This window comes from Eubalaena glacialis, chromosome 1, assembly GCF_028564815.1.
Source record: "Eubalaena glacialis isolate mEubGla1 chromosome 1, mEubGla1.1.hap2.+ XY, whole genome shotgun sequence".
In the NCBI taxonomy this organism is placed as follows: domain Eukaryota; kingdom Metazoa; phylum Chordata; class Mammalia; order Artiodactyla; family Balaenidae; genus Eubalaena; species Eubalaena glacialis.
In genome coordinates this window covers 127709382-127734846 of record NC_083716.1, presented here as the reverse complement: position 1 = coordinate 127734846, position 25465 = coordinate 127709382, and the positions used below count along the sequence as shown (strand labels likewise).

The 25465-nt window shown below is 36.3% G+C and overlaps 1 protein-coding gene across 1 annotated transcript in view; it reads left to right on the top strand.

Annotated features, from left to right (window-relative positions):
• MCM6 (minichromosome maintenance complex component 6) overlaps positions 1 to 25465 on the top strand; it is a 42666-nt gene extending 17201 nt beyond the window's left edge. Inside the window, exons 8-17 of the mRNA XM_061199507.1 lie at positions 2131 to 2272; positions 4588 to 4729; positions 5432 to 5539; positions 6409 to 6564; positions 8911 to 9039; positions 10809 to 10970; positions 18710 to 18845; positions 19327 to 19482; positions 21704 to 21843; positions 24970 to 25465. Of these exons, the coding sequence (XP_061055490.1) occupies positions 2131 to 2272; positions 4588 to 4729; positions 5432 to 5539; positions 6409 to 6564; positions 8911 to 9039; positions 10809 to 10970; positions 18710 to 18845; positions 19327 to 19482; positions 21704 to 21843; positions 24970 to 25086 (1388 nt within the window). The 3' untranslated portion in view covers positions 25087 to 25465. The remainder of the gene's footprint in view (positions 1 to 2130; positions 2273 to 4587; positions 4730 to 5431; positions 5540 to 6408; positions 6565 to 8910; positions 9040 to 10808; positions 10971 to 18709; positions 18846 to 19326; positions 19483 to 21703; positions 21844 to 24969) is intronic.

The following is a 25465-nucleotide window of genomic DNA, read 5'->3' as shown; positions in this document are numbered from 1 at the left end:
TTTTTAAAAAGAAAAAAAAAAAGGTCGTTTAGTCTTCTTTTTTTCTGGCTTTAGGATAGAACTGCACTTAAGTATATTCTAATATGCCAGATTAATATCCTGATCTTGTTTTTCTTTTTAGTTTTCATGGTGGAGAGAGATTTCTTGATGTTTTTTGGTTATATGTACTATGCCTATACCTTGTGGTTTCTTTCATATTTTCTTAGCTCTTGGTTACTAGCTGCTCACTGTCATTAAATCCCCTTGTGTGTTGAGGATTTGACTAAATTTTCAGATCTCATGCTTTACCCTTGTTTTTTCCATCCTTATCTTCCATTTTCAGTTGGAGTTATGGCAAGAATTCATAAGATTATGGGTATTTCTCTTACGTAGAGACATATATTTTTAAGCTATTGGGATTTTTACAAGTATTTATTTATTTATTTATTTGCCTGTATCGGGTCTTCGTTGCGGCACGTGGGATCTTTCATTGTGGTGTGCGCGCTCTTCATTGTGGTGCCCGGGCTTCTCTCTAGTTGTGGCACGCAGGCTCAGTAGTTGTGGTATGCAGGCTCTCTAGTTGTGGTACACGGGCTTAGTTGCACCGCGGCACGTGGGATCTTAGTTCCCTGACCAGGGATTGAACCCGCGTGCCCTGCATTGGATGGCAGACTCTTAAGCACTGGACCACCAGGGAAGTCCCTAGGTATATACTTTTAATCATTGAAAGTTAACCTTTTTTTCTACTTAAATATTTGGTCAATGAAATTGAACTGAAATTCTTTATGTTAATAATCCTTTGTGGATTTTAGAGTGTCCTCCCTTACAATGAGTAGGTGTCAAATTTTATGTTGCTCCATTCCCCCGTAAATTAATCTGTTGCTACATAACAAATTATCCCAAAACTTCATGGCTTGAAGCAACAAACATTATCTCATACAGTCTATAGGTAAGAAATTTGAGAGAGACTTAGCTAGGTGGTTCTGGCTTAGTCTCTAATGAGTTTGTAGCCAAGACGTCATCTGGGGCTGCAGTCATCTGAAGGCTTGACTTGGGCTGGAGAATCCACTGACAAGGGAGCTCACTCACTGCTTATGTTAGTGCTAGTTGTCAGCTGGAAGCCTCAGTTCCTTGCCACATGAGTCTCTTCCATTGGGCTGGTTCAGTGTCCTCACAACACAGCAGCTGGCTTCCCCCAGAGCCTGCAATCCAAGAGAGCAGAGCAAGGAGGAAGCAAAGGGCTTCTCAGGACCTAGTGTCAGAAGTTACACACCTTCACTTCTACCATAGGCTATTTGTGGGAAGCCAGTTGCTAAGCCCAGCCACACTTAAGGAGAGGAGAATTAAGCCCCATCTAGAAAAGAGGATTATCAAATAATTTGTGGACCATTTTAAAACTACCACATCTCTAACACATTTGTTTCATATAGGTTATGAGTCAGAGAAATTTTGTTTATGGAATGGATTTTTAATTTTTTGCTTTTAAGGAGTGTTTTGTATAAATGTACCTAGCACTTTGTTGATGGAATTCACAGAAAGTCACAATAATTAAAACGGAAAAATGTTTCTTCCCGTATCACATTTCTAAAAATCTGGTGTTGTCTTTTTTTTAAATTGTGCATTTCCTTCTTATATTGCATTTATAAACAGTTCTTAGAAGCAGCTGTAAATCGCATTTAGCATCTTATCTAATCCATATCAGTTCAATTAGCTTGTATTTATATTCAGCACGGGTCACTGTACCTGATACAAAAGAAGTAAGTCATGGACCATTTCCTCAAACTCTTGGTAGAGCTGTAAGACTTGCCTTTAGAAAGAACTAGCAAATGTGGTAGGCTGTAGTGGACATAGTTTATTTATGGGGAGAGATATTTGAGGACTGTGACATAGGGAAAGGCTTTGTTTAGGAAGTAGGACTTACGGACAAGGAGAGGCTCTTAGAATGGTGAGCATTGACATCTATGATTAGGTGAAGACATTAGGACAGTGACTGGGTGACTTTACGTTCACAGGACAAGAACCAGATATTTTTACTCTAGTCTTAGCTTTGCTTCAGCTGTCTCTGCTCTTTTGGTTGGTAAATATGCCTTTGTAGTTTCCTGTGAAATTGTTTAACCTCATGTTGAAAAATACCTTGGGTTTTCATTTCAGGCAATGATGAAGTAAAACGGGGTGTCTTGCTGATGCTCTTTGGTGGTGTTCCAAAGACAACAGGGGAAGGAACCTCTCTTCGAGGGGACATAAATGTTTGCATTGTTGGTGACCCAAGTACAGCTAAGAGCCAGTTTCTCAAGTAAGTGTTTGCCTGAGATAGTACAGCAGAGAAAACAATATGCGTAGTTCCAGGCTTTCTGTGCTACCAAGAATGCAGTCAGTGTGCCCTTACCAGAGCAGGAGTATAAATTATGACTGTTGAATATATAACTCTCTTAGGTTAAGTACACCTTAATTTGTTAAGTAGAATGTAACAACATTTTACAATTTTTTGGAATAGGGAAAAATTGTAATTCCAATCCCACATAGAGTTCTTTTAATCTTTGTGTAAAAGTCTTTGAATATATGAATATATATTTTCATGGTTATAAGTCACAGCATGCATATTTTTAATTTTAATTTACCCTAAATATTTTTCCATGTTTCTTTATTTTCACGATTGTTGTTTTTTGTTGGTATAACTTACAAAATCATTCCCCTAGCCTGATATTAGACAATTTAACAGTAATTTATTTTAATGGTCAAATACAGTGAACATCATAATGTGTATAAGTTTTTATTTTATTATTTTCCTTTGGGTAAATTCCTAGGCATAGGATTACTGAGATTAAGAATACAAACATCCTTAAGGTTCTTAAATAGGACACTCTTTCCAAAAACAGTGTGATAAAGATGAGACATTTTATGCTCAACTTATCAGTATGAGTACTACTTTAGCAATTTTTGCTTATTTTTAAAAGCTATAATAAAATACTTGCTTACTTTCAAACTTTTAAGAAACTTAGAGGTCAAGATAATAGCAACCAGTTTTTGAGCACTTGCTGTGTTCTTGGTGCTGTGTGTGTGTGTGTGTTAAGTCTTATCCTACCAGCATCCAGACAGGCATGTAATATTATTCTCTTTTTTTAGGGAGGCAATCAAAACTTCTCTGAGCCTCAGTAATTTCCCTAACTTCATAGAGCTGACAAGTGATTCTTAAGCCATGAATATTAGAACTCAGCATTTTGACTGCAAAGCATGTGCTCTTCATATTATATCAAGCTGCCTTTCCTTTATTTATTTGGGAAATTTTTAACATGGCAATGTTCTAGAACCTGAAACATTTTTAGTTGAAGTTTTGTAACTAAATACTATTTCCTTCAAGTATATCAGGGACTGAGTTCTAGATTTGAAGGTAACAGTCCTGTGTTAAGAGAATTCTCTTTTTTTTCTCCTCATTTCCTCTGCCCCGCCTCCCACCTCTCCCACCACCACCACGGAAAGATGTACTGCATTGTTGCCTCTGAGCAGTATTATACACGATTATGTTTGCTTTTTAACAATATTAAGTCTTTTGATCCATGAACATGGGATATCTTTCCATTTATTTAGGTCTTCTTTAATTTCTTTCAATAATGTTTTGTAGTTTTCAGGGTATAAGCTTGCTCTTCTTTTATTAAATTTATTCCTAAGCATTTTATTCTTTTTGATGCTATTGTAAATGGAACTGTTTTTGTAGTTTCATTTTTGGGTTGTTTATTGCAAGTGTGTAGAAATACAATTATTGATCTTTTATCTTGCAGCATTTCAAGAACTGACTTATTAGTTCTAACTGTTTTAGTGGATTCCATCGGATTTTCTGTTGACAAGATCATGTTAACTGCAAATGGTGATAGTTGTTGTTTCTTTCAAATCTGGGTGACTTTTTCTTGCCTAGTTGCCCTGGCTGAACCTTTCAGTATAATGTTGAATAGAAGTGGCAAGAGCAGACCCCTAAGTCTTGTTCCTGCTCTTAGGGGGAAATCATTCAGCCTTTTACCATTAAGTATGATGTTAGCTGTGGGTTTTCATAGATGCCCTTTACCAGATTGAGGGAAAGTCTCTTCTAGTTAGTTGAGTTTTTATCATGATGGGTGTTAGATTTTTTGACATGCTTTTTCTGCATCTGTTAGGTGGTTCTTATCATTTTTTAATATGGCATGTTATTGATTCTTAGATGTTAAACCAGCCTTGCCTTTCTGGAATAAATCTCCCATCTAGTTTTGTTTTCATTTTTTTGTTGTAGTTGTTGTTGTTTGTTTGCTTTGTTTTGTTTTTGTTGGTTTTCATTTTAAGTGCAAGGCCTTCTAATAGATCATTTTTGCTGAACTCTTTATTATTGATTGTTTTTGCCATGTATGAACTTCATCTTCCTTTAACAGGAATGGATTTGACCTATTTAAAAGACCAAAGGAGAAAAGGCTTTCTATTTGGTCTACGGCATGTGTCTTTATGAATTGCTTATTTTTCTTAATGCCTCTTTCAAATGTTCTTTTAGAAATTTAAATTCTTACCTGACATAAGCCATAACCAGCTGATAATCCTGAAAAGGATGCTTTGTAGTCATATGTTAATGAATATGATAACCTTGAACAGGCACGTGGAGGAATTCAGTCCCAGAGCTGTCTACACCAGTGGCAAAGCATCCAGTGCTGCTGGCTTAACAGCAGCTGTTGTGAGAGATGAAGAATCTCATGAGTTTGTCATTGAGGCTGGAGCTTTGATGCTGGCTGATAATGTAAGAACATTTTACCCTCTTGGGTATAAAGAAATCAGAATATCCCCTACCCTATCAGTAAAGGCCTATAAGTTCCTATTAAGGAGATGTCCTCTTTTTAATAAGTACTTTTAGTAAATAATTCATGGTTTTATTAATTTAGAAATTGAGATTGTCATCATTAATCAGCACTTTCTGAACTTCTCTAGAACGTATTACGTGCCCTGAGCTTGTGTGTTTGCTGTGACTAGTACTTCTCAGCAGTTTTCCTTTCTAGACTGTGACACATCTATGAGTATATCTATTGCATTTCGCATGTATTTGTCGCAGATCAATTAGCTCTGTGAATGCGTGTAAATTGTAGCTATAAACATTATGTTCCAACTCCATCCTTCACCTTCCCAGTCTAAAGTCAACAATGAGGTAACCCAGAATATTTTGACCCTGAGATTTACACTAGGTTTTTATGTTGTATAAAAGTGCAGTAAGTAACTGCATGTTTTTAGTTTCACTCTTGGTTTAAAATGAGTCAAAAGAGTATGGTTCCCTCGAGCTCTGGGAACTATTGTACTATCTTACTCTAGTAGAGGGAGTTAGGATTGCTTACTCACCTATCTTAGTTGTTTAAAAGAACTGAAAGGTCTCTGTGGTAGCAAACTTTGAGTTTCCTTGCCGTTTGACATCTGAAAGGCAGTTTCTTATGCTAGGTTTGTTTGGTTACAGGGTGTATGTTGTATTGATGAATTTGATAAGATGGAGGTGCGGGATCAAGTTGCTATTCACGAAGCTATGGAACAGCAGACCATCTCCATCACTAAAGCAGGAGTGAAGGTATGTGTGTCCACTTCTGTTCCATTGCATCATGCCTTAGCCTTGTAGATTAATGTAGCTCTAGATGATCACTTGGATAAAATGCATTACTTCAACATGAAATGCAGTTTACTGAAACGGAAAACACAGCCTTGAGGATTATTAATCAAGTCGACGGATTATTTAAATGAAAATAATAAGTACATTATTGTAACTAGCATTAGAGAGAAATCAAACTTTAAAAATAAAAGTAATACATTCAAATAGTTAAGAAAAATGTAAGCAATACATTAAAACATAAGTTAAAAAGAGAAATCTTCCCCTCCAACTCCTAGCACCAATAGATACTCAGAAGTATCTGCTGAGTTTATGTCCCTTTTAGGAATATTTTATCATAAATAAGCATAATACACATACAGTTTTGTTCCTTGTTCATTTAACTTCATAATTTTATTTTGGTAATCTTTCTATACCAGTATATATTAGATCCACTTGTCTTTTTATTACTCCATGATTTTCAATTGTACATACCCCCGTTTGGCTCATTAGACTCTTATAAGGAAGAGTGACATTCAGGTCATTTCCAGCCTTTAGTATTGAAAACAATATTGTAAACATCCTTGTACACATCTTCCTGTACCTAGCTGCAAGGTAAATTCTTAGTAAGAAATTGCTGGCTTAAAGGGTGTGCACATCATACCATCAACATCATATGGGAGTACCTGTTGCTATATATTATCAGACTTTAATTTTGATGATTCACTGGGTGAAAGATGATATCTTACTCTTTTGGTTTGCATTTAGTTAATTATGAATGAGGTTGAGCATTTTGTCATATGCCATTACAGTTGTCTTTTTAAACCTGTCACGATTTTTCCTTTTGTGGTCAGGCTACTCTAAATGCCAGGACATCCATTTTGGCAGCAGCAAACCCAATCGGTGGACACTATGACAGATCAAAATCATTGAAGCAGAATATAAACTTGTCAGCTCCTATCATGTCCCGATTTGATCTCTTCTTTATACTTGTGGATGAATGTAATGAGGTAACTACATGAGCTATCGCTCTGAGCTTCCTTTATTATTTCCAGTTTGAGTAATTGAGTGAGACAAGCCTGGAGGATGTACTCCTGAAGAACTGGTGCATGTGTTGGCACTGACCTTTCATTTCTGTCAGAGTGGCACAGGATTGGACAGAGGTTTATTAAGCAACTGAAAATCACTTGAATTGCTGGTTCTGCTTAATTGTTTTGAGGAATATCAAGTTTTTTGGTTTTGTTGCTGTTTTTGTTTTGTTTTTTTGTGTTTTTTTTAAAGATTTATTACTTATTATTTATTTATGGCTGCACTGGGTCTTAGTTGCGGCATGCGGGATCTTTCGTTGTGTTGCGCAGGCTTCTCTCTAGTTGTGGCATGCAGGTTTTCTCTTCCCTAGTTTTGGTGCACAGGCTCCAGGGCACGTGGGCTCTGTAGTTTGTGGCACTCAGGATCTCTAATTGAGGCTCACAAGCTCAGTAGTTGTGGCGTGCGAGCTCAGTAGTTGTGGCGTGCGGGCTTAGTTGCTCCATGGCATGTGGGATCTTAGTTCCCTGACCAGGGATTGAACCTGTGTCCCCTGCATTGGAAGGCAGATTCTTAACCACTGGACCACCAGGGAAGTCCCCTTGTTACTGTTTTTTAATTCTCAAATAAAAAGTATTTCAGTTAATTCCCAACCATACTCTTTAAGATTTTTATTAGATTTTTGTTTTTGTTTTTGTTCTTTCATTAAGGTTGAAAAGAATTGGGGTACCAAACAAATTTCTTTTTTTTTTTTCAAATTGAGTCATTTGTCTTCCTCTGTCTTCCTATCAAATTATTGCATGTGTCACATTTTTTTTTCCTAATTATGTAAGAGTGTTAAGATTGAATATAAAATTGCAGATTTAGGGACTTCCCTGGTGGCGCAGTTGTTAAGAATCTGCCTGCTAATTCAGGGGACACAGGTTCGAGCCCTGGTCTGGGAAGATCCCACATGCCGCGGAGCAACTAAGTGTGCCATAACTACTGAGCCTGTGCTCTAGAGCCCGCGAGCCACAACTAGTGAGCCCATGTGCCACAACTACTGAGGCCCGTGCACCTAGAGCCCATGTTCCACAACAAGAGAAGCCACCACAATGAGAAACCCGTGCACCGCAATGAAGAGTAGCCCCCTCTCGCTGCAACTAGAGAAAGCCCGCGCGCAGCAAAAAAGACCCAATGCAGCCATAAATAAATAAGTAAATAAAAGAAAAAATTTTTTTAAAAACTGCACATTTACTTACTTTCTAACATGTTAGTATTAGAGTTATTTATACTTAGACTTAAATATTTAACAACATTGCACATCTCAGATGTGCACAGAAGTACAACACGACCTTCTGTAGAAGGTCGTGTTGTACTGTACTTTTAACTGCTGAGCATGGAGGTCCTACATTACATTAGGTACAATGCATACCTCTTGCTTACAGCAAAATTTTAAATTTATCTAGATAAAATTTGCCTTCCATTAATGTGAATGTTTAGAGGGTTTTCGTTTTTTATGTTTGGGTTTTGTTCTTTTCCTTCACAAATCTATATAAATGTTTAACCCAGTCCCTTCCCCCCCATTGTTGGGCATTGTCTGATTTTCATATATTTCTGTCTATACATAATTTACTAAATTAGTTTTTTAGCTTTTTAATTAGAAATAATTTCAAACTTACAGAAAAGTTGCAGGAAACACAATAGTGCATATAATACTCATATACCCTTTATTCAGTTCACATATTAACTTTTTGCCCCGTTTGCTTTACCATTTGCTCTGTATCTCTATTTTTCTGTACTATTTGAGAGTAAATTGCATATTTTTAGTATGATTTTATTTTTTTCAATGTTAACGGTTCTATGATGATCATCATTCGTATGTTCATAAGCGGCAATGTAATGTAGTAGCTAGGAGGATGGACTCTGAAACTAGACTCTTCAAATCCTTGCTCTATTACTAACTGTGTGGACAAGTTACTTAATCTTTCCAGGCCTCAATTTATTCATCTGTAAAATGGGGGTAATATTATCTACCTAATAAATTTTTTTGTGAGGGTTGCATGAATTAATGCTTCTAGACACACTTAGGGCCCTAGAAATCTTATTTCTGCCATATTAAAGTCAGTAAATTCCTTCAGGAATAGTCTTAGAATAGGGCAAAGGTATATATTTAAACTTTTGATTTTGGATGTGGTACTAAATTTTCGTCAGAAACTTGAACCCATTAATACATCTTACGGTGGCATATTAGAGCTTGTTGTTAGCTATAAAAAATTTCTTAATGCCTGGGATAGTCTGGAGTGGATATTACTATAACTGATTAAAATGATTTTCTTATTTTGAATTAGGTTACAGATTATGCTATTGCCAGGCGAATAGTAGACTTGCATTCAAGAATTGAAGATTCAATTGATCGTGTGTATTCCGTTGATGATATCAGGAGGTATCTTCTTTTTGCAAGACAGTTTAAACCCAAGGTAACCTGCCCTTTTGTACTGTAATTGGGCATAATGAGTATATGAAAGTGGCATTTAAACAAAAGCGTTGTATGGAAATTAACTGAACCTGACTTGTTTGGATGTTTCTTTAAGGTCGTTTGGTTGGTTGGTTGGTTTGATTTCGGTTTGGGTTTTTTTGGTTTGTTTTTGGTTTTTTTGAGAACAGTTTGTTTCCTCAGAGAGACTTGAGAAAAGGGAATTTTTTAAAAGTCTGAAAAATTCCATTTCTTTTACTTTTTAGGTACTAATAAAAAGATTTTTATGGGTGAACAGTTTTGAATAACCAAATAAAGTAGGATACCCTTTTATTTCAACCATTATTCCTAAGAATCTTAAAACTGCATGTGCTTAAATCAGTAGTCTACTGAATGCTCTCGAATCTGTCTTTGAGGAAAGCTTGGATTCCTCTAGGTTATTGTAATGAACATGAGTAACTGTTTTACAGTACAGGATCCAGGGTGCTCACTTGGACATTTATTCTTAAGATAAACCTCCAAAATGCATATTTTTTTTGACATTTTCCTAAAGTAGAGTACAAAAAAAAAATTTGTTTGATTCTGGTTGAGGTTTTTACACTCTTTCTGGCTTGACTTTTGGGAGTTATGCTTAGATTTTAATTATCTATCACCTTCACTTGATTATCCATAATATTGGGATTGACTCTCACTGTCCCAAGGGAAGGGTAAAGCACTTTTGTTTGCAGAGGCATTTGTTCTCCATGACTACGCTGGTCCCTCTTGACCTTGGCATGCTTCCTTAATATGCTTAGTTCCTTGCTCTGAAAAACAGTATTCTTTAGTATGCCTCATTTTGTTGTTATTATTTAACTAATAATAAGGTTGTTATTATTTAACTAGTAATAAGGTATATATACAGTAGGGGATATGTTCCAAGACCCCCAGTGGATGCCAGAAACCACAGACAGTACCAAGCCCTATATGTACGATGTTTTTTCCTATACGTACATACCTGTGATAAAATTCAGTTTATAGATTAGGCACAATAAGAGAATATCTGAATTGCCAGCATTACTACTCTTGCACTTTGAGGCCATTATTAAGTAAAATAAGGGTTACTTCAACACAAGCACTATGTTACCCTAACAATTGATCTGATAACCAAAATGGCTACTAAGTGACTAATAAGCAGGTAACATATACAGTGTGGATACGCTGGATAAAGGGATGATTCTCGTCCCAGGTGGGACATTGGACAACGTAAAATTTCATCACACTTCTCAGAATGGTGCACAATTTAAAACTTATGAAATTGTTTATCTCTGGGATTTTCTGTTTAATATTTTCAGACTTCAGGTGACCGCAGGTAACTGAAACCACAGAACGTGAAGCCACTGATAGGGGGCAGTATTATATATATTGACTTCTCTTTTTCCCAAAGACTGCATAAGTTAATTAACTGAGCCTCAAGAATAGCCTGAGTAGTAATTTGTTTAATGAGCTTTGGCATCTTGGGTATAAAAGTATACATTGTTTAGAAATGGTCATTTGCTTAAATACTAACTCTACTGTCTTCCTATTCATAAAATTAGTACATGGAATTCATAGTCCTCCTTTGTGTTAGTTTCTTTTGAAAGGCATTTCAGTATTAATTTCTTGTCATTGGTTTCAAAGTTTTGACCTTCTCAGTTCCCCCAGAGTATCTTCACCTGGGAGGCTCTTAAACTTAATGTTTAAAGCCGCTCCCATTAAGTAGAGAAATGGTCTGACTTCACTGATATTCTGAAACAGATTTCTAAAGAGTCAGAGGACTTCATTGTGGAACAGTATAAACGCCTCCGCCAGAGGGATGGTTCTGGAGTAACCAAGTCTTCATGGAGGATTACAGTGCGACAGCTTGAGAGCATGATCCGTCTCTCTGAAGCAATGGCTCGGATGCACTGCTGTGATGAGGTATCAAAGTCACTCTAACATAATGGGAAAGAGAAATTGATTTGTTGGCTTACAAGCTGTTTTTATGTTTGGTAGAGGACATACTAGCATTCGCTGCAGATTTATTTTTATATAACTGTTGAGTGCTCATAGGATACATGACCCCTGACCCTGGGGTTTTTCCCTTGAAGAATGTTGCTGTCAACCATTTATTGAATGTAATAGTTAGATTAATGATAATGAGATAATCGTGACATAGATTATAGAGTACATACATATAGAGGTGAGTTCAAGATTAATGCCATTCATTCAAGGAAAATTTGTTTAAACCCTACAATGTGCTAGGCCTGTGGGCAGGGGATACAGATATGATAATGTAGCCTCCAGTCTCCTAAGAAGGGAATTCTCCTCCTTTGTATAACATGTGGATATTAAATTGTTCTTTGAGCCCTGGGTTCTACAGGTACATGTCAGTGGGTATTTAGGGAGTAAATGGGGAGCAGAATGGAAGGACGCCCTCATCTCTGCTTCAGGCAAACAAGCCCTGCTTTTATCTAGCTTTATATTTTAGACAGTGTAAGATTTTGTTTGAGGAAGGAGTTTGGCTATTTTTCTTAATAGTATGATTGAGGTATAATTCACATAGAGGAAAATGTACAGCTTTGACTTTTTACATACACCCTTGTGGCCACTCAGCTCATAACATAGAAGGTTTACATCATCCTAGAAAGTTCCCTTGCACCCTTCCTTCCCCAGAAGTAACCACTGTTCTTACTTCATTCACCATTTCTATCCCATAGATTTCATTTTTTGGCTTTTTTCCTTTTGTCTAATTTTTCAAATTCTCTGATGTGGTGCTTTACTGTTTACAAAATACTTTCACACTGTCTTACTTGTTATTCTTTGATTCTCCTGACATTTAATGGACATCTTTGTAAGTTAGGAGATGAATAAAAGAGCCCCTGTCTTCCATTGCTGATAGTTTGGTGGGAGCAAGACATATGTTTAATTAAGCATGTGAAATATGAGAGAGGATATTATGATAGAGTGTCATCAGCAAAGAGTACAGAGATCAATGAATTCTTTCATAACAAAGGTGGAGGGTTTGGGGAGATGCCAACATTTAAACTGAATCACTGAAGGGTGTATAGAATTTTGATAGACATTTTTAGAGTGAAGGTGGAAAGTTTAGCAAGAGTGTAGGGTATTGGGAAGAATGTAGTGGAATCTGTAGAGAAAGAATAGGCCATGATGGAGGGGAATTCTTAAAAACCACGCTAACATTTGTACCTTTTTTTTTTTCCTTCATTGTAATGTTTCTTAAAATGAGTTTCACAGAACTGACGTGTCTTGGAGAATTTCTAACAGATTTTTCTTTCCTTTTTTTGGTTTTTCAGTAGGTAGCAAATTCACATGATATGAAATAAATATACATATATATGCATATATATATACACAGATACAGTTCCTGAATAAAATCGAGTGTTTTTCCATATATTTAAGAGCCATTTCTACTTCCTTTTATGATCATATTCTTTGTTCATTTTTTACTTATTGTTTTATTAGAAAGGCCTTCCCCACTCTAAGATTATAAAAGAATTTTCTCAGGATTTCCTCAAGCTTTTAGATGGTTTCATTGTTTGTATTTAAATCATTCAAACATTTGGTATTTATCCTGCTGTAAGATGTGAGGTGTAAATCAGTTGATTCTTTTTCAGCTAGTTTCCTAGTTGTTCCAACACCACTTACTGAACAATCCATCTTTTCCACACTGGTTTGGTACACTTTTATTATATATTAAATTCTTGTGCTTGTTAGGATCTTTTTCTGAATTCTGTTCCTGTGCTGTCTCAGCCTCCTCTTGCATTAGTACCACAATATTTTAAATGTTCTCTTTTGTTCCACTGCATTGTTGCACTTTTGTTCCAATGCATGTTCCACTGCATTGTTCTCTTTTGGCTGTTGTGAACTTAATAGCCAGCTGGCTTTGTTTTGTTTTGGTTTTTATTGATTATTGATATTCACTGTTTGAGGAAAGCATCCTAGGAACTTGTTTGGAAAACCCAGGAATTTTTGAACAAAGCACTAACCATTCTGTCTCTAGACTGCTGTTCTAATCTACAGATTCTGAACTTGAGCTACAACATTTCCAGCCTCCAGCCACCTCTGCTCACTTCAGACTGGCCCACATAATCCTGATTGGCAAGAACCAATTCCTTAATACCTATCCTATTGCTCCTGAATTCAGTGGTTTTTGCATACTGACAGACTCCTTGGTTTGTCTGAAGTCAAGGGGAGATTCTGTTGGCATTCAAGGACCTCTCTGTTCAGCCCTGAAATGGGTTTTTCCTCCAATTGCATGGCTTGTCCCTATACTTGTGCTACTAAATGTATAAAGGTATATAATTATACCACCCCCTAGATTTTCCCTGATTGTTGAATATATTGTGAAATGTGAAATACATTCACCCTTAAAGCTATCTGTCCATTTATCTTTATTTCAAAAATCTGAACATAGAGCCAGCATATACTTGAGCTCAGTATTTGAGGTGGAATTTAAATATGAATAAAATAAAAATAGTACACCCCCCAAAAAATTGTTGATATTGAGAGTATGTTAAATTTATATGTTAATATGGAGAATTGACTTCTTTATGATGATTTTTCCTGTCTAAGAAAACATAATAGCGGCTAGAATCTAGATTATGCCACTATAAAAATCTCAGCTGTTTAAAACAGAAACAATTACATTTTTTTGCTCATGCTTCATGTTCATTTATGTTAGCCAGAGGCTCTCTGCTTCACATCGCTCAGAAATTCAGGCTGATGTAAAGGCTCTTTCTTGACATACACTTCTATGATCACAGAAGATAGAGAAAAGACAAGGTGAATCATATGCCATTTCTTAACCTTCTGTCTAGAAATGACATGACACTGCTGGTCACATGTCATTGGTCAGAGGAATTAACATGGCCATGCCTAAGTTCAAGAGGTTAAAGCAGTGCCTTCCTTTCAGGTGTCTAGAATGAGAAAAGCAAACATTCGTTAACAGTTCTGAGTACCAGAGACCTCATTATCTTTCCACTTATGTCTTTTGTTTCACTCAATAGGTTTTAAAGTTTGTATGATTTTTGCATGTTTCTTGTTGAATTTATTTCTTGATATTTTGTTATTTTTGTGGGTATTGAAGGTAGACTTTTTTTCATTTTATATTTTAACTGGTTGTTGCTTGTATATATGAACTATTGATTTCTGTATGCTAGTTTTGTACCATACTGATACCTTTTGTTTGTAGTAGTGTTTCAGTTGAGTCTGTTGATTTTCCAGATTTTTGTTCTTATTTGCAAATGATAAATGGTGTATGTTTTTCTTTCTATTCTTATTGAAAAGTAAACTTAATCTTTTCCCGTATTCTCCACTAATTTACTTTTGCTGTTGCAATACAATGTCTAATAATTATGACATTGGACATTTTTTTCTCGTTCCTAATTGGCTCTGTGGCTGAGATACGATGTGTTTTTATCAATAGGAACTATACATTTATTATTATATCTTAAATATTTTTATCAAGAAGATTGATTTTTTTTTTTTTTTGGCCAGTTGTCTTTTTAGTGTGTATAGAGTTAATCATGATTTTTTTTTTCTCCTGGATCTATTAAAATGAAAAATAATTTAATAGACTTTCTAATGTCAAGCCTTCCTGGAATAAATCCCACTTTTTTAATGCATTTGGCTTCTGTTTGCTGTTATTTAGAATTTTTAAAGCAGTACTCATAAAAAACATTGATTTCCATTTGTTTTTGCAGTCTGTTTTATTATCGTGGTTATTTCATTTAAATTTTTGAAAGTTTTCCCCTTTTTTCTCTATTCTAGAATGGTTTTCTATTGCATTAAAATCATCTGCTGTTTTACTGATATGAATTCTCAAGTAAAACTCTCCGGGTCTAGTGTATACAATTTGGGTGCATGGTTCTTAATTTCTGCCATGGAAGTCAGTCTTGTTTAGATTTTCTATCTCTTCTTGGGTCAGTTTTGGTAAGCTACATTTTCCTAGAAAAGTATCCACTACCAAGAGTTGTTTCAGAGTTTAATAATATCCAGTTAGAACGTGTTTTTTTGGTTGCTTGTTTTAATTTTACTGCATTGTGATTAGAAAATGATGTCTATGTTTCTCATTTAGTTTTTTGGTTTTTTGGAATTTGGTTTTTTGGATGCTTTGTAGCCCAGAGCCCATTTCCATAAGTGTTCCATGAGCACTTCAATGGAAGGCCTAGTCTCTGTTTACAGTGTATATAATTTTATATATATCTGTGAAGGGGGAGGTTACCTTATTATGTTACATAGGTCTTCTATTTTTTTGTGGGGTTTTTTGGTCTACTGTATCTTCTCTAGATTGAAAGTTAAAAGTCTCCTATGGGGACTTCACTGGTGGTGCAGTGGTTGAGAATCTGCCTGCCAATGCGCAGGGGACACGGGTTCGAGCCCTGGTCTGGGAAGATCCCACATGCTGCGGAACAACTAAGCCCGTGAGCTACAGCTACTGAGCCTGCGCTCTGGAGCCCGCGAGCCACAACTACTGAAGCCCACGTGCCTAGAGGCCGTGCTCCGCAGCAAGAGAAGCCACCACAAGGAGAAGCCCGGGCACCGCAATGAAGAGTAGCCCCCACTCACTGCAACTAGAGCCTGCGCACAGCAACAAAGACCCAATGCAGCCAAAAATTAATTAATTAAAAGAAAAGTCTCCTATGAATAGTTTTTATTTCTCTACCAACATAGTTATTGTCTCTTTGTATTTATCCTTTTTTCTCCTGTAATTTCTATTTTACTGATATTGTTGTTCTCTTAACTGATACATATAATTTCATTGAGATTTGTACCCTCTAACTTTGTCTCATTTATGCTTTTTGGCCTGAACTCCACCTTGCTTTCTTTGTTTGGTATACCTTTGCCTAACTTTTTAGTATTTTTCGGCATTTCTGAGTAAGTTTAAGTGTGTCTTATATACATATACAGCATAGAGTCGGATTTTGTTTTGTGATGCAAACAAAATTTTTTTTAGTATGTAAGTTAAACCCATTTACATTTATTGGTATGAGAGATAGGTTTATTTGGGTTTTTGTTTTTGTTTTTGTTTCTTTTTATAGTTGACATGATTTTTCATTTTGTGGTCACTTTGCTTTTGCTTGTAGGTGTAGTTCTGAGATTCAGAAAGTTATTTTATTTTAGTGGTTACTTTTATTATTATAACTTTATATTATACCCTTAGTTCTTTATTGGTTCTCTACTATGAAGTGATAAAATTAGCATGTTTCATCTTTCTTCTTCCCTTCCCTCCCAACCACCTGATTTTAGTAAATAATATTTTACTGTTTACCTTTGCACAGTCAGATATGCTTATCCATGGCTTGATTTATCATCTGTTACAGGTGAGAGGCAATCAGCAAAATTTTTTTTTTAATTGGGGTATAGTTGTTTTACAGTGTTGTGTTAGTTTCTACTGTACAGCAAAGTGGAGTTCCCTGTGCTATACAGCAGGTTCTCATTAGTTGTCTATTTTATACATATTAGTTAGTGTATATATATGTCAATCCCAATCTCCCAATTCATCCCACCCCCCCCTTTCCCTCCTTGGTGTCCATACGTTTGTTCTCTATGTCTTTCTGCCTTGCAAAAAGATTGATCTGTACCATTTTTCTAGATTCCACATATATGTGTTGATATATGATATTTGTTTTTCTCTTTCTGACTTACTTCATTTTGTATGACAGTCTCTAGGTCCATCCACGCCTCTACAAATGGCCCAATTTTGGTCCTTTTTATGGCTGAGTAATATTCCATTGTATATATGTACCACATCTTCTTTAACCATTCATCTGTCGATAGGCATTTAGGTTGCTTCCATGACCTGGCTATTGTAAATAGTGCTGCAATGAATATTAGGGTGCATATGTCTTTTTGAATTAATGGTTTTCTCTGGGTATATGCCCAGTAGTGGAATTGGTGGGTCATATGGTAATTCTATTTTTAGTTTTTTAAGGAACCTCCATACTGTTCTCCACAGTGGCTGTATCAATTTACATTCCCACCAACAGTGCAAGAGGGTTCCCTTTTCTCCATGCCCTATCCAGCATTAATTGTTTGTAGATTTTTTGATGATGGCCATTCTGACTGGTGTGAGGTGATACCTCATTGTAGTTTTGATTTGCATTTCTCTAGTAGTTAGTGATGTTGAGCATCTTTTCATATGCGTCTTGGCCATCTGTATGTCTTTGGAGAAATGTTTATTTACATCTTCCCCTCATTTTTTGGGCTATCAGCAAATTTACTCCCATCTCTCAGGTCTCCCTGTACCCCTCTATCTTCAGGACATATACCATTTACATTTTGCTCTGTCACTCTTAATTCCCACGTTCGTTTAAGTCTTAGTTTTGTAGCTAAATATGTGCAAGGCATGGTCATTGGAGATAAATTTGTTACGATTTCTAACTTATCACTTTGCTGATTGAAATTTGGCCTTTTTTCAAGGGTTTGATGAAAAAGATGAGTTCATGGGAATAATATTCCCTGAGTGTTATGTTCAACAGGGTTATTTGTAGTCTTTACCTGAATGACATCCAACCTCTGGCTCATATTTTCTTTTCTTATAAATTTTTCTACTGTATCCTGACATCACTTGTTCTTTGGGAAAATCTGAGGCCAGCCCTTGATTATTAATTTTTCCTCCATAAGTAGTTTGATATTTTTCTCTTTCCAAAGTATTCTTTCTTATTTTTATAGACCAGTAAGTTTACTAGGATATGTCTTGATATTGACTGTTCTCAAATGGCTTAAAGTTTCATTGCAGGTGGTAATGTATTTAAAGAAAAAAAAAAAAAAGGCTGCTCTGCTGGGTTTATCTGTTGTTAGGGGCTCAGCTCGTTAGGAAGGGAGTAGATTTAGAGAGACTGTTGGTTATTTATACAAGGACTTAAAGCAATCTCCCCCCGCCCCCAAATAGACTTGTAATTTTTCTTCTAAGTAAGCTTTTTTTTTTTGAGGCAAAACATATGTACAGAGAGTGCACAAATCACAAGTATACAGTTCTGTTAACTTTCAGTGAACATATCTATGTAATCTATACCCAGATCAGGAAGCTCTCTAAGAGCTACCCTTTCAGTTTGTTTACAGTCACTGCTACCATTCTCTGAGGATAACCTTTTTGTTTTTTTTTTTTTCTTTATGGTTATATAGTATTCTAACCATACTTTTCCTGATGGTTAGTTAGGTTGTTTTCACCTTTTTTCCCCTCCCAGTTGTGGTTAAATACACATAACTATCAGTGAATGTATCACAGTGATTGGCTCATTCTTCTATTAATGGACATTTGGATAGTTTCCAATTTGGGTTCTTATGGGATGTGCAGGTCTTTTAGTTCATCTGGTGTATTTATATGTACATTTCTGTTTGGTGTTTACCTAGGAGTGGAATCATTGGGTCATAGATTGTAGGTGTGTGCAGTTTAGTAAAGCCTGAAAATCAGTTTTCCATAATGGTTGTAACAATTTATATTCCCAACAGCAGTGAATGAAAATTGTCTACATTCTCAATATTGTCAGTCCTTTTAACCATTCTGGTGAATTTATGGTGTTCTCTCATATTTTATGTTGTGTAGAGGGAGAGTGTGAGAAAACCAAAATGCCACTGTAATTTCGTATGGAGAAAGTCTGTTTGGTATGTCAAAAAGACTGGCTTACTGATTTACTTAATCTTGATTGGCTTAGGTCCAGCCTAAACATGTGAAGGAAGCTTTCAGGTTACTGAATAAATCAATCATCCGTGTAGAAACACCTGATGTCAATCTAGATCAAGACGAAGATGCCCAGATGGAGATAGATGAGGGCCCAGATGGCATCCATGGTGAGGTGTCTGTTCATGACTGTTCTAGAATTAGGGACCAAAATGTTCTCTGAGATGTCATGGTAAAAGTGCACTTACTGATGGTTGTGAAGTCTATGTAGCAAAAGGGGAAAAAATGGATATTGAATTTTATTAACTTTCTAAGTTAAAATATAATTAAATAGTTGATATAAAATATATATGCTTGAAAGACAGAGAAAAAACACCAAAATGGAGATAGTGGACTTAATATTGCAAATGCACTTTCAGATCATGAAATCCTTTTATCTCCCAATCTTCCCATCCCTTCCAAATGGGATTTTGTCTTCACTGGTAGCATTTATAAAGTTTCTAATTTATTTGTACAATTACTAAATACTGAGTATAACTATATGGTTGTTTTAAAATTAGTATTAAAATATAAGTAGTATATTTGTAAACATTTAATAGGGGAGTATTGGAGGCACAGAAACAAGATTCAAACAGTTAATATTTCACTTAGGTCGTGCTGATAGCCCTGCTCCTGTGAATGGAATTAACGGCCACAGTGAAGACATGAACCAAGATTCTGTTCCGAAAGCCTCCTTAAGGCTGGGCTTCTCCGAATACTGCCGAATCTCTAACCTTATTGTGCTTCACCTCAGAAAGATGGAAGAAGGTGAGGCCATACTTAGTGCTGCTCACATGCTGAGTCATTTACATAAGCTGTATTCACATAAACAACTTTTTTTTTTTTTGTCTAACAAATCTTTTTTTTTTTTAACATCTTTATTGGAGTATAATTGCTTTACAATGTTGTGTTAGTTTCTGCTTTATAACAAAGTGAATCAGCTAACAACTTCTGATTCCTAAAGATTGTGTTATTTTGTCAGAAGAGATGAGAAACTGTTAGACAAGCTCACTTTGGCAAACAAAATCTACTAGGGAATGTCAGCATATCTACCAGCCTAGACATTTCCCCACAAGTTCATTGTCAAAGGTTTATGACTCATTAATGTCCTTGGCCTATTTTAATATTTGTGAAGCCGAATTTGGGATCTGATAATATATAAAGATGCACTTAACAAATGTTTTTACAGATGCAAAGTCACTTTTCCTTACAATGGGTTTGTTTAAAATGGATGGACTCCTAGGGTATTTATATTTCATAGACAAGTAATTGAACTCAAAAGACTATTAGCACAAGTATATCCCAGACTAGAAATGAAGTAAAATCCTCTTTTCTCTGTAGGTAAAGTGTGATATCTGAACATTAGTACCCTTCCTGTTCTTAACTGCTTTACCATGCTATCCAAGTTTTCTCAACCTATAATTAGCCACAAGGCAGAGGAAAAGTGATTAAATCAAGGGGTTGAACTTAAACTTCAATTTGGTGATTAACCATCAGAAAATTCTTATTTGACTGTCAGTATGCTGGCTTCCGGACATATTCTCATCACAATGTCCTAACTGTGATGGAGGAAGAGAACACCAGAGATTGTCTTAGCTTACTAAAAGATTTAAGCCCTTTAGTTTCTGCCCTCATTCCCCTGGGAACTGTGGACCAGTGGGAAGGAGGAAAGAAGGCAGTAAAGAGGCCACTAGGACAGACAGGTTTTAGTTCCAATCCCTTCTCACATAAAAAGATTTGGGAGCAAACATTCCTGTGTTCACATTGTACTTCATTATTTTTTCTCTCTCTCATGCAACTAAGTTTTAAACATGGCCAACCATCAGTGGAGCAAAGATATGATTAGCACCCACACAGTGCATTCCACAGATAAATTCTAGGTCTTCCTCCTTTCCCTAAAAAAAGAAAAAAGACACTATTCACCCAGCCAGGTAAGTTATTAATTCGCAGTCTTCAGATAGACAGCTGTTTTCTAGCAAAACTTTTTTCTTTTTTTAATTCATTTATTTATTTAGGCTGCTCTGGGTCTTCGTTGCCACGCGCAGGCTTCTCCGGTTGCAGCATGTGGGCTCTAGGGCACGTGGGTTTGTTGCGGTATGTGGGATCTTTGTTCCCCAAACAGGGATCGAACCCAGGCCCCCTGCATTGGGAGTGCAGAGTCTTAACCTCTGGACCACCAGGGAAGTCCCCTAGCAAAACTTTAAACTGTAAACCAAGGAGGTTACTTACTCAAAAGCATTTGGACAAACCACTGAAATTTGAGTACAACCATAATAAAACTTTTCAGAGGCATCATCAGTAAAGCTAAAATTTTCCTATTTTGATTTTGTATTTTATTAGCAATTTCTAAAATCAAGACAAATGAAGTTTTCTTTTATTATGCTTTATATCTGTGATGGTTTAAAATATTGCCAGGTTCCAACTTTTCTTGTGAATTTAGAGTTCTGGGCTCTAAAGGGCAGGTAGTTCAGTCGATAAAGATAGACCTTGCTGGAATAAATTGGTAATTTTTTATTTTTGAGTGAACGCCTATGGATTTCACTCCTTGGTTGACCTCAACTCCATAAAGTGTTCCTCTTTCCAAAGAGGAATAGTTATATTTAAGCAGTTTTGCTTGCTGTGACTTCATTCCTAATTTGCTTTCAACTGCTGTTGAAAGATTGTCATAGGTGGTGAAGCATGAGAAGGTGAAGGAAACACCTTCATACTTTGAAATCATTATAGCTTTAAGAAACTTCTTATAATCTCTATTTTTTTAGGTTTTTCTTTTCAGGATAAAGTAAGGCATACTTTAATTCAAGTAATGTAACACGTTATTTCAGGCTTATGCTGGAAGATTGCAAATCTTATTTCAGCAGATATGTTTTCTGACAGATTGAAGGTTATCTATTCTGTACATTATCTTGTGCATGCAGACTCCAAGAATTGGCAATACAGTTTGCTACAAGGATAATTTAATCCTTTTTAAATGTATTTTTTGTTGTTGCAGAAGAGGATGAGTCGGCATTAAAGAGGAGTGAGCTTGTTAATTGGTACTTGAAGGAAATCGAATCAGAAATAGATTCTGAAGAGGAGCTGATAAATAAAAAGAAAATCATAGAGAAAGTCATTTATCGACTCACCCACTATGTACGTATAGAATTAAGCTTGCTGAGGTATTACGGAGGGAGTTCATGCCTCATATCTGTGTAGGTTCATTAGATGTTCATTTATTTTGAATCATTAGGATCTAGTCAGAATTAGGAGTTGTATAAAACAAGAGAGAATTATTAACAATTAATTGACTTATTTCTTCTGCTAAAATAAGCAGAACTTAAAGCTGGTAAAGTGAATTTAGGGTCTTATTATTTGTGTGTTTTTAACCTTTGTTTTCCACTCTCTTTACCATAAACCTTCGAGCGTCCTGACCACTGTCACCTATTTTCTGCATTTTATCCTTCCTCATGTTCTTATCTCCCCCATTACCCAGCTTAAAATCTATCCCATGATCACTTTTTTCTTATACTTTCAACTTCATTCATTCTCTTTTTATATTACTTGCTTGGCAAAACTCCAGATTTGGTTCAATCTAATTCGTTTTCTATACCTATATCTAAGCAGTTAAAAGTATCTGGAGAAAAGCATACAACCATGTGCCCACTCTTATTTTAAATTCATGACCACAAATCTCAAATGGACAATTCTTTACTTCTGTCTTATCGACGTCACAGTAGCACTGACCTCACAGTAGCACTGACCTCACAGTAGCACTGCCTGATGCTATTACTTTTCCCTAGGCAGTTCATTCTCCCACTCTCTTAAAGGACCATTACATACATACCTTCTCACTACTCCAATCAGTTGATTATTTTCAGTATTCAACTTGTCAGCAGCATCTGTCAAAGTTGATCACTCCTTCTAGAAATACTTTGTTCACTTGGCTTCTGGGTCACCATGTTCTCCTGGGTCTTCTCCTTCTCACTGGTTATTTCCTTTTATTCTCTTTTCCTGAGTCTTTCTTGTCACTTTTTAAATGCAGTATTATGCTTAGTCCTCAGACCTCTTTTCTATTTATATTCATTGCCTCAGTGATCTCATTTGGTTCTATGAATTGAAAACCATTTGTGATGACTCCCATATTTATATCTCCAGCTCTCACCTGTCCTCTAAATTGCTAATGTATGTAGCTAGCTGCCTACTTGCAAAGGCGTCTCACACTTAATGTGTTCAAAACAGTTTTTCCTTGCAGTGTTTCACTTACTCAATTGCTTTAAGCCAGGCACCTTAGAATTATCCTTGATTCCTTGATTTCTCTTTCCCCTCACAACTTCTCCTTTTATAAGCAAATCCTGTGAGCCCTGCCTTCAGTATCAGTATTCTCTGTTTTCTTCTCACCACCGTCACATCTACCCAAGCCACCATGCCTGGACCTCCATGGGTGCCTCCTAACTGTCCTCCCTTGCAGTGGCTCTCTGCCCAGCAGCCAGACAGATCTTTTAACAAATCAAATTGTTTTAGTGCCCTTCCTTCTAGTCCTTCCCTCACATTTAGAATAAAATCCAGTCGCCGTACTGTGGCCTGCAGAACCCTGCACAAGCAAGCCCCTGCCCACCTCATTCACCTCATTTCATAGCCTCTTCCCCTTGCCCATTCTGCTCAGTGACACTGGCCTTGTCACTGTTCCTTAGACACACCAAGCATGAAGGCCTTTGTACATGCCCTTTGTTTCTTTGCCCATATTCTGTCCTCCATTCTGAGGTCTGCTCAAATGTTACCTTCTCAGAGAAGTTCTTGCCTGGCCAGTCAAAATAGCCTCCTCCTTGCTGTCACCCCCTTACCCTGCTTTGTTTCTTCATAGTGCTTATCATTGCCTGGCAGTATAGTCTTTATTTGGGTGTTTATTTTGTCTCTCTTATTAACATGCAAGCACCATGAGGACAGGGACTTTGTTTCTTTAGCCACTGTGTCCCCAGAATCTACAGTGGTGCCTAAGTCATAGAGGGCTCAAATACTTGTTAAATGATTGAATTTTTCTGTTCAAATGGCAGAGATTGCAGTTGACTTCACAGTGCTCACTATATAAATATTATAGTTGTCACATATCAGGGTTTGTCATCTGAAAAACTATTTCCCTATAGAACTAGATGAGTCTATGGCTACAGGTATGGGGGTGTGGGAAGAACTATTCCATTCAAAATTTAATGAAAAATATGTATAAAAATAAAGCTGAACTGGGCTGGCATTGTGCTCAGAGTTGTCTATCTAGTTAGTGGTGGGCAATGTGTTTGCTTCAGGCCAGCCCTTCCCTCCCTTGTGGCCCTGAGATCAGTGTAAGATAAAATGGTCCACACAAGAAATCCACATTCGGACACATTGTGAAATTAACTGATCTAAATTGGGCTTACCTTTTTAAGTTTGACTCACCGCTTGAGCCAACTCAATACAGAAGACTAAGGAACTTACACTGTGCTAATCAAATGTGCTTCCTATGAAGGTGTGTTAGTACATAGAGTGAGTGCTTGAAAGTGTCCAGTCCCTCTTAGTGGAATTAGTGCTTATACTGTGGGACTTTTCCACCTTCTTAGGATCAAATCACTGTTTCCTGAGTTCCTCTATATGGGCCTTCGGTAGGAGTCCTTCTCATTTGTGGACATGTTAGACTGACTTATAGTTACATCATGGCTTCAAATCTGTCATCAAGTTTATTAAGCCACATGGCATGTTCTGCTTTTTTTTAATTAGTTAATAGGTCAGAGTGAAAATTTTTTCATGTTAATTATCTTTAGATTCTACTTCTAACTGAATTATGAATGGATGGTATATAAAAGAGTTCAGTGGCCAATAATTAAAAATTAACAATGTTAAGCGAAATTAAACACTTTTATCAGAGTCATAAACAGAATCATAAACATACTTATCAGAGGATTGTATATAATTGCATGATTGTAAAATTCATATGTTCTTTTTTGAAGTTATAAGTAGTTGATGTAATATGCTAGGGAACCTGATTAAAATCACAATGTCAATCTTACTGATATATTTCTTAATTTTTCAAAAGAAGTTTATGATATGAAAAAGTCTATATCCTAATGGGAAGGTGACTTAGCAGAAACTTGATATTGACTTTAAGATATAGTCCTTTTTCTGAGAGAGTTTCTGGGGGGAAATGAAAGAAAATGTTAGTCACAAACATTCAGAAGAAGGGTCAAGTCCTGTGTATCTTAGCATTCTTATAATACTGCTGGAGAACTGAGGACAAACATTTGTGTTTCATAGGATCATGTTCTAATTGAGCTCACCCAAGCTGGATTGAAAGGCTCCACAGAAGGAAGTGAGAGCTATGAAGAAGATCCCTACTTAGTAGTTAACCCTAACTACTTGCTTGAAGATTGAGCTATTGAAAGTAACCAGAGAAACTGTGGCCCTCCACCTCTGGCATGGAGTCTGGGTGGAGCTCTACTAGCCAGAGAAGTGCTTCTGGGAGTGATGATTCAGGAAGATTTACTCTGAGGAAGAAGAATCAAGTTGATTGTCTTATATGTCACATTCCTTTTATACCAACACAGGTTTTATCCCTTTGTTTAGTGTGCTTCTTGCCTAAAAAAAGTTGGATTGCAATAGTGTGTCATTTCTATAACTAAGACCTTTGTTTTCATGTGTAGGAAAAGGTCTGTTTTTATGTTATGTGGTGTCTTACTGGAGAAATAACTTTTTTCAATTGCCAACTACTTTTTTTCACCAAAATAACTTTTTCTGCACTTGTCTATTGGAT